The sequence below is a fragment of the Syngnathus typhle genome, linkage group LG7 (assembly GCF_033458585.1).
Source record: "Syngnathus typhle isolate RoL2023-S1 ecotype Sweden linkage group LG7, RoL_Styp_1.0, whole genome shotgun sequence".
NCBI lineage: Eukaryota > Metazoa > Chordata > Actinopteri > Syngnathiformes > Syngnathidae > Syngnathus > Syngnathus typhle.
In genome coordinates, this window is record NC_083744.1 from 122,983 (window position 1) to 132,746 (window position 9,764).

At 39.9% G+C, this 9,764-nt stretch overlaps 1 protein-coding gene across 2 annotated transcripts; it reads left to right on the forward strand.

Moving 5' to 3' along the window:
* Positions 1 to 5,515: 5,515 nt before the first annotated feature.
* On the forward strand, positions 5,516 to 8,387 carry LOC133157548 (uncharacterized). 2 transcript variants are annotated; one of them, XM_061284169.1, is made up of 8 exons: positions 5,519 to 5,910; positions 6,120 to 6,254; positions 6,712 to 6,860; positions 6,962 to 7,098; positions 7,191 to 7,284; positions 7,423 to 7,546; positions 7,830 to 8,047; positions 8,123 to 8,387. In XM_061284169.1, exons 1-8 carry the CDS (start codon positions 5,817 to 5,819, stop codon positions 8,357 to 8,359), a joined length of 1,188 nt encoding a protein of 395 aa, XP_061140153.1. In that variant the 5' UTR covers positions 5,519 to 5,816; the 3' UTR covers positions 8,360 to 8,387. The 2 variants fall into 2 exon arrangements, with proteins under 2 accessions (XP_061140154.1, XP_061140153.1); XM_061284170.1 differs by lacking the exon at positions 6,120 to 6,254 and having other exon boundaries at positions 5,516 to 5,910.
* The last annotated feature ends 1,377 nt before the right edge of the window (positions 8,388 to 9,764 follow it).

The following is a 9,764-nucleotide window of genomic DNA, read 5'->3' on the forward strand; positions in this document are numbered from 1 at the left end:
ATGTTTTATAAGCATTTTTAATTTTATTGCTTAAATCGCATTTTCTCGGCGAGCTGAGCGCTTTTTCTGAATTGTGCCGCTCCCGTCACTCTGGTTAGGTTGGCATCGGAAAAAACGCTCTCGGGTGCTTTAGAGTGCCGAGTTTATCACTGCGCATGAAGAAATGACCACCTCCAACGTTTGGTTTATGTTTTATAAGCATTTTTAATTTTATTGCTTAAATCGCATTTTCTCGGCGAGCTGAGCGCTTTTTCTGAATTGTGCCGCTCCCGTCACTCTGGTTAGGTTGGCATCGAAAAAAACGCTCTCGGGTGCTTTAGAGTGCCGAGTTTATCACTGCGCATGAAGAAATGACCACCTCCAACGTTTGGTTTATGTTTTATAAGCATTTTTAATTTTATTGCTTAAATCGCATTTTCTCGGCGAGCTGAGCACTTTTTCTGAATTGTGCCATTCCCGTCACTCTGGTTAGGTTGGCATCGAAAAAAACGCTCTCGGGTGCTTTAGAGTGCCGAGTTTATCACTGCGCATGAAGAAATGACCACCTCCAACGTTTGTTTTATGTTTTATAAGCATTTTTAATTTTATTGCTTAAATCGCATTTTCTCGGCGAGCTGAGCGCTTTTTCTGAATTGTGCCGCTCCCGTCACTCTGGTTAGGTTGGCATCGAAAAAAACGCTCTCGGGTGCTTTAGAGTGCCGAGTTTATCACTGCGCATGAAGAAATGACCACCTCCAACGTTTGGTTTATGTTTTATAAGCATTTTTAATTTTATTGCTTAAATCGCATTTTCTCGGCGAGCTGAGCACTTTTTCTGAATTGTGCCGCTCCCGTCACTCTGGTTAGGTTGGCATCGAAAAAAACGCTCTCGGGTGCTTTAGAGTGCCGAGTTTATCACTGCGCATGAAGAAATGACCACCTCCAACGTTTGGTTTATGTTTTATAAGCATTTTTAATTTTATTGCTTAAATCGCATTTTCTCGGCGAGCTGAGCACTTTTTCTGAATTGTGCCGCTCCCGTCACTCTGGTTAGGTTGGCATCGAAAAAAACGCTCTCGGGTGCTTTAGAGTGCCGAGTTTATTACTGCGCATTAAGAAATGACCACCTCCAACTTTTGGTTTATGTTTTATAAGCATTTTTAATTTTATTGCTTAAATCGCATTTTCTCGGCGAGCTGAGCACTTTTTCTGAATTGTGCCGCTCCCGTCACTCTGGTTAGGTTGGCATAGAAAAAAACGCTCTCGGGTGCTTTAGAGTGCCGAGTCATTCACTGCGCATGAAGAAATGACCACCTCCAACGTTTGGTTTATGTTTTATAAGCATTTTTAATTTTATTGCTTGAATCGCATTTTCTCGGCGAGCTGAGCACTTTTTCTGAATTGTGCCGCTCCCGTCACTCTGGTTAGGTTGGCATCGAAAAAAACGCTCTCGGGTGCTTTAGAGTGCCGAGTTTATCACTGCGCATGAAGAAATGACCACCTCCAACGTTTGGTTTATGTTTTATAAGCATTTTTAATTTTATTGCTTAAATCGCATTTTCTCGGCGAGCTGAGCGCTTTTTCTGAATTGTGCCGCTCCCGTCACTCTGGTTAGGTTGGCATCGGAAAAAACGCTCTCGGGTGCTTTAGAGTGCCGAGTTTATCACTGCGCATGAAGAAATGACCACCTCCAACGTTTGGTTTATGTTTTATAAGCATTTTTAATTTTATTGCTTAAATCGCATTTTCTCGGCGAGCTGAGCGCTTTTTCTGAATTGTGCCGCTCCCGTCACTCTGGTTAGGTTGGCATCGAAAAAAACGCTCTCGGGTGCTTTAGAGTGCTGAGTTTATCACTGCGCATGAAGAAATGACCACCTCCAACGTTTGGTTTATGTTTTATAAGCATTTTTAATTTTATTGCTTAAATCGCATTTTCTCGGCGAGCTGAGCACTTTTTCTGAATTGTGCCATTCCCGTCACTCTGGTTAGGTTGGCATCGAAAAAAACGCTCTCGGGTGCTTTAGAGTGCCGAGTTTATCACTGCGCATGAAGAAATGACCACCTCCAACGTTTGTTTTATGTTTTATAAGCATTTTTAATTTTATTGCTTAAATCGCATTTTCTCGGCGAGCTGAGCGCTTTTTCTGAATTGTGCCGCTCCCGTCACTCTGGTTAGGTTGGCATCGAAAAAAACGCTCTCGGGTGCTTTAGAGTGCCGAGTTTATCACTGCGCATGAAGAAATGACCACCTCCAACGTTTGGTTTATGTTTTATAAGCATTTTTAATTTTATTGCTTAAATCGCATTTTCTCGGCGAGCTGAGCGCTTTTTCTGAATTGTGCCGCTCCCGTAACTCTGGTTAGGTTGGCATCGAAAAAAACGCTCTCGGGTGCTTTAGAGTGCCGAGTTTATCACTGCGCATTAAGAAATGACCACCTCCAACGTTTGGTTTATGTTTTATAAGCATTTTTAATTTTATTGCTTAAATCGCATTTTCTCGGCGAGCTGAGCACTTTTTCTGAATTGTGCCGCTCCCGTCACTCTGGTTAGGTTGGCATCGAAAAAAACACTCTCGGGTGCTTTAGAGTGCCGAGTTATTCACTGCGCATGAAGAAATGACCACCTCCAACGTTTGGTTTATGTTTTATAAGCATTTTTAATTTTATTGCTTAAATCGCATTTTCTCGGCGAGCTGAGCACTTTTTCTGAATTGTGCCGCTCCCGTCACTCTGGTTAGGTTGGCATCGAAAAAAACGCTCTCGGGTGCTTTAGAGTGCTGAGTTTATCACTGCGCATGAAGAAATGACCACCTCCAACGTTTGGTTTATGTTTTATAAGCATTTTTAATTTTATTGCTTAAATCGCATTTTCTCGGCGAGCTGAGCACTTTTTCTGAATTGTGCCATTCCCGTCACTCTGGTTAGGTTGGCATCGAAAAAAACGCTCTCGGGTGCTTTAGAGTGCCGAGTTTATCACTGCGCATGAAGAAATGACCACCTCCAACGTTTGTTTTATGTTTTATAAGCATTTTTAATTTTATTGCTTAAATCGCATTTTCTCGGCGAGCTGAGCGCTTTTTCTGAATTGTGCCGCTCCCGTCACTCTGGTTAGGTTGGCATCGAAAAAAACGCTCTCGGGTGCTTTAGAGTGCCGAGTTTATCACTGCGCATGAAGAAATGACCACCTCCAACGTTTGGTTTATGTTTTATAAGCATTTTTAATTTTATTGCTTAAATCGCATTTTCTCGGCGAGCTGAGCGCTTTTTCTGAATTGTGCCGCTCCCGTAACTCTGGTTAGGTTGGCATCGAAAAAAACGCTCTCGGGTGCTTTAGAGTGCCGAGTTTATCACTGCGCATTAAGAAATGACCACCTCCAACGTTTGGTTTATGTTTTATAAGCATTTTTAATTTTATTGCTTAAATCGCATTTTCTCGGCGAGCTGAGCACTTTTTCTGAATTGTGCCGCTCCCGTCACTCTGGTTAGGTTGGCATCGAAAAAAACACTCTCGGGTGCTTTAGAGTGCCGAGTTATTCACTGCGCATGAAGAAATGACCACCTCCAACGTTTGGTTTATGTTTTATAAGCATTTTTAATTTTATTGCTTAAATCGCATTTTCTCGGCGAGCTGAGCACTTTTTCTGAATTGTGCCGCTCCCGTCACTCTGGTTAGGTTGGCATCGAAAAAAACGCTCTCGGGTGCTTTAGAGTGCTGAGTTATTCACTGCGCATGAAGAAATGACCACCTCCAACGTTTGGTTTATGTTTTATAAGCATTTTTAATTGTATTGCTTAAATCGCATTTTCTCGGCGAGCTGAGCACTTTTTCTGAATTGTGCCGCTCCCGTCACTCTGGTTAGGTTGGCATCGAAAAAAACGCTCTCGGGTGCTTTAGAGTGCCGAGTTTATCACTGCGCATGAAGAAATGACCACCTCCAACGTTTGGTTTATGTTTTATAAGCATTTTTAATTTTATTGCTTAAATCGCATTTTCTCGGCGAGCTGAGCACTTTTTCTGAATTGTGCCGCTCCCGTCACTCTGGTTAGGTTGGCATCGAAAAAAACGCTCTCGGGTGCTTTAGAGTGCCGAGTTTATTACTGCGCATTAAGAAATGACCACCTCCAACGTTTGGTTTATGTTTTATAAGCATTTTTAATTTTATTGCTTAAATCGCATTTTCTCGGCGAGCTGAGCACTTTTTCTGAATTGTGCCGCTCCCGTCACTCTGGTTAGGTTGGCATCGAAAAAAACGCTCTCGGGTGCTTTAGAGTGCCGAGTTATTCACTGCGCATGAAGAAATGACCACCTCCAACGTTTGGTTTATGTTTTATAAGCATTTTTAATTTTATTGCTTAAATCGCATTTTCTCGGCGAGCTGAGCACTTTTTCTGAATTGTGCCGCTCCCGTCACTCTGGTTAGGTTGGCATCGAAAAAAACGCTCTCGGGTGCTTTAGAGTGCCGAGTTTATCACTGCGCATGAAGAAATGACCACCTCCAACGTTTGGTTTATGTTTTATAAGCATTTTTAATTTTATTGCTTAAATCGCATTTTCTCGGCGAGCTGAGCGCTTTTTCTGAATTGTGCCGCTCCCGTCACTCTGGTTAGGTTGGCATCGAAAAAAACGCTCTCGGGTGCTTTAGAGTGCCGAGTTTATCACTGCGCATGAAGAAATGACCACCTCCAACGTTTGGTTTATGTTTTATAAGCATTTTTAATTTTATTGCTTAAATCGCATTTTCTCGGCGAGCTGAGCACTTTTTCTGAATTGTGCCGCTCCCGTCACTCTGGTTAGGTTGGCATCGAAAAAAACGCTCTCGGGTGCTTTAGAGTGCCGAATTTATTACTGCGCATTAAGAAATGACCACCTCCAACGTTTGGTTTATGTTTTATAAGCATTTTTAATTTTATTGCTTAAATCGCATTTTCTCGGCGAGCTGAGCACCTTTTCTGAATTGTGCCGCTCCCGTCACTCTGGTTAGGTTGGCATCGAAAAAAACGCTCTCGGGTGCTTTAGAGTGCCGAGTTTATTACTGCGCATTAAGAAATGACCACCTCCAACGTTTGGTTTATGTTTTATAAGCATTTTTAATTTTATTGCTTAAATCGCCATACACTTGTTAATTTCTGCGTCCATTAATCTAACCTTAACCCTAATCCTAACCATAACCCTCTAGAATAAGTAAGGGATAAACAGTTCAGAGGTTGTTATGGAGAAATAAGCCCCGACAGGATGAACTTTGGCTCCAACACGAAGTGAGGAGTTTATTCATGCAATAAACCCCGCACTTTGCGTAGGAGCCACGGCTAGAGTGAAATAATTAGCCTAAACAATTGCAGTTGGGTGCCTGTGTGGCAGACTCCCCGTGCCACTGCACCGAGACGAGTGTCCGAGGCTCTGATCATACAGGTGTGGTTAATAACTCTGATTAATGGGTAATGTAGGTAATGTAGTGGGCAGTCAGACTAAAAAGGGCCAACTTTACTGGTGCTGTGTTGTGTTTGTTGGGTCGCTGAAAACCAGCTTTTAACAGAGGGGAATGTTTTAATAAATCAGTTTTGCCTCAAATGTAAATGTTAATTACGGTAGCATGTGCTGCAGTCACTACAGCTAGTCGCTGCCACGTTCATCAATGAGAGCGTTTCCACTGGGCCTGCTGTGGCATGTTTTAACAGCCTCCCAGCAGCTGCTGAATGTGTTTAATCTTAGACATGCAGTGAAATTAATAATGAAACAATTTCTTGCATGATACACAACGTTTATGTGAGTGTTAAATAATTATTTCTTGCATGTTAAGTGTTTACTGACATTTGTTTGTTGTTGCATGTCTCAGAAAAATGTTGATCCAGGTTCGGTATTGCCAACAGCAGAAGTATGTGAAGTTGGATGAGGTTGATGGATGTTTTGATTTTGTGCAGTTCCATGACAAAGGTTTGTTTTTGTTTTACTTATGCTTGGTTTGATATAAAGGGCAGAACAACGCCCCTTTCTTTTAAGATTTGGACTGAAAAGGGAATGTATTTTATGCAGGGGATTATCTCTGAATTTGTTTACAGTGGTGGATTAAATTATTGAATGTGAAATGAGGCAAGATCAGTGCTAGCTTAAAGGTCCACTCAGATGTATCTTGTCTTTTCCAGTCATCGAGAGATTTTGCCTGCCACCTGACGCAAAATTAGTGTACAAAGATGCAACAGGGACAGAAGTTGATGAGGACATTTTCAGTGACCTTGTCAGCCAAGGCAATGTGACTCTATCAGTTTTCTCAAATGACGGTGAGAAATGTAAAGGGGTAAATTACATAATGCAATGTGTAAAACACTAATGCAAATTTATAAGTACAGAAATACAGTAAACAATTTCAATTTAATGTTTTCAGAATTAAGTCATTTAATACACTTAAAGGTGGATCAAATATTCAATATCATTCTTTGTGGTTACACAACAGGGACATTCAGCCTGACTTTTATTAAATGGTTTAAATGTCATTTTAACTGACATAAATCCAACATGAATACCAAATGTATTTTTGATTAATCTAATTCATGCCTTTAAAACAATTTCTGAAAATATTTCTGAATTGCCTATCAAGACTGAGAATCAATTGATTAAATGAGTTGAGTCTATGGTGTGCCGTTGGCTTGGTTAGATCAAAAATCTTCTATGACTTTTTGTATACTGCAAATAAACACCCCACCCCCCTTCTTTTTTTTTTTTTATTTTTTTTTTTAGAATTTTCCGATTGCTCCTTGTCCTCTCCATCCGATTATTCTGATTCAAGCTTCAGTTCATGTGCAAGTACATCAACTATACTCCTAGATGAGGTTCCTAGGAAGAAACCAAGACTTGAGGGCCCACTTACTGCAGCATCTGCTAGAAAGGTTGTGCTAAGTACTCACAGGTTTCTTAAAATCAACATTTGTCATCCTTAAACTCTAGAAAGGCAGTTTATCACATTTGTTTTTTTGCTTCTTTTTCAAAGTTGATTGAAGATGTCCTTGGTACCAGCTCAGGTGGTGAAGAGGTCCTCCAAGAGTATCACACAACAAAAACTCTAACAGATGCTACCAGAAGAAAGTTGGTCAATATAATAGTGGCACACATGATTGATAAACACGGGTATGTGTGTTCTATTTGTCTGTACTATCCTTTTTTTATTAACAAGTTAACTACTTGGCCCTTGTATTAATGCTAATTTGATCTTTTCTCAGGCAACTCCCCAGCAAAGCTGTTCGAGATGAGTACGCTCTTGGGATAGTGACAGTGTTCCCGTCCCTCAAAGACCCATACTCCAAGAAAGGCTATGTATAGTCATTATTATTGTACTCTCTGTTTACATAATTTTCATGTTTTGTCTACATTACAGTAACATTTAGATTCTGAAATTTCACAGTAGCTTATGAGGTTGACATCACATTAATTTTGAATGTATTTCCATTTTAGGAACATTTCTATGATGCTGCAAGCAGCACCGGATACATTTCTTGGCGTCTGAAAACGATTCAGAGAAAGATTCGAAGAGGACATGCATCTACAAGTAGCCCCACTGGCTTTTCCCCAGGAGGAGGTCAGTCTATCTATCTATCTATCTATCTATCTATCTATCTATCTATCTATCTATCTATCTATCTATCTATCTATCTATCTATCTATCTATCTATCTATCTATCTATCTATCTATCTATCTATCTATCTCTCTCTCTATCTCTCTATCTCTCTATCTCTCTATCTCTCTCTCTATGCAACTGTCTTTCTTTCTCTAAGTACCCCTCATTTTTCTTTCTTTCTTACAACTTCATCTAGGTGGTTTCTTGTTTTTTTTCTTGAAAGAATTGTGTGCTTTTTTTCAGGAGGCCCAAATGTGCGCAGGTCCATTGTTGTTGACCAGCAGCTTGATGGGGATGCATACCAGGAAGCCATCTCCTTGCTCAACCATACAACAGACAGTTCCGTAATTTTTCTGAAGATGAGAGAGACCTTTCAGAATCGCCAAAAACTCATCCACGACTCAGACAAAACTCAAGATATCTTCTCCATCTTCCCAAGATTCCTGGATACAAAGGGATTGGTAAGTATGAAATGGGATTTTTAGAATGCCTTGAAATGTGCTGAATGTGGTAGTAGTACATTTGCTTTCTTATAGATGAATCAAGACTTCACACTCCTGTTTGAAGAGGAGGTTTCCAACCTGCTGCTCCAGAAATGGGATCCGTTCTTCAGAGATAACGTCATCAAAGAGGCCAAGCGGCTCACCCCAACACCTGAGCTGCGCCGAATGCTGCAGGCCGCAGAGTCTCCAGGAAGTGAACTTGATGAGGCACCAAGTGAGTTTTGTTCGATAGAATTTGTTATAAGCAATTACAGTTCAATAGTCTTGTGATTAATAAAGACCGATTGATTTTATGTTACTGGACTTCAATTGTTCGTTCATTCTGTGTATTTCTTTTTCTTTAAAAAAAAAAAAAATTCTTTAGCTGTCAGTTTGAGTACAAAGGTGGACTTGTTGTTTGCAGTTCCATGGAGGAAGACATGCCAGTCTTTTGTCAAATAGATGATGTACTTCTGGTTGAAGATGACGTTTATTTTTTGACAAAAAAGCTATTTACAGAGATGTTTGTTGAATACCACCATGCCTTCAAAGTTTTACCAACTGAAGAGAGGTGTGTCATGAAAATGACTGAACTCAAATGTCACAAACCATTTGATATTCATATATATGGTAAAGCAGATGAAAGTTTGTACATTATACCCTCGTTTTTTATGTTTTAACTGACTGCATTGGGGGAAAGTTCTTAAAATAAATGGTAAGCAGATGGAAGTTTGTACATTATACCCTCATGTTTTAACTGACTGCATTGGGGGAAAAGTTAAAATAAATTGTGTTTTTGAAAATGCATTTTTCTTGGAATTGTCATTTTAATGGTTGTATTGTACTGTTTTTTTTTTTAACTATGTAGTGTCAATTTAACCCAATTTAGGAAGTTAAAAAGGAGCTTTGATATAATGTAAATCGATAGTGTTAATTTAACCCAGTTTAGAGAGTTAAAAAGGAACTCTGATATAGTGTTAATGTAACTCGATATAGTGTTAATTTAACACAGTTTAGGGAGTTAAAAAGGAACTCTGATATAGTGTTAATGTAACTCGATATAGTGTTAATTTAACACAGTTTAGGGAGTTAAAAAGGAACTCTGATATAGTGTTAATGTAACTCGATATAGTGTTAATTCAACCCAGTCTAGGGAGTTAAAAAGTAACTCTGATATAGTGTTAATGTAACTCAATATAGTGTTAATTCAACCCAGTCTAGGGAGTTAAAAAGTAACTCTAGGTACAGTGTTAAATAATTAACTATTTTGAAAGTGTTAATTTAACTCTGTCGAGTGTGGAGCTATATAAACCCGCAAAAAGTGTTAAAATTGACTCTGTGGGAGTTGATTCAACACTCCAGTTTTTGCTGTGTGCTTAAATCGCATTTTCTCGGCGAGCTGAGCACTTTTTCTGAATTGTGCCGCTCCCGTCACTCTGGTTAGGTTGGCATCGAAAAAAACGCTCTCGGGTGCTTTAGAGTGCCGAGTTTATCACTGCGCATGAAGAAATGACCACCTCCAACGTTTGGTTTATGTTTTATAAGCATTTTTAATTGTATTGCTTAAATCGCATTTTCTCGGCGAGCTGAGCACTTTTTCTGAATTGTGCCGCTCCCGTCACTCTGGTTAGGTTGGCATAGTTATAGCGCTCTCGGGTACTTCAGAGTGCCAAGTTTATCACTGCGCATGAAGAAA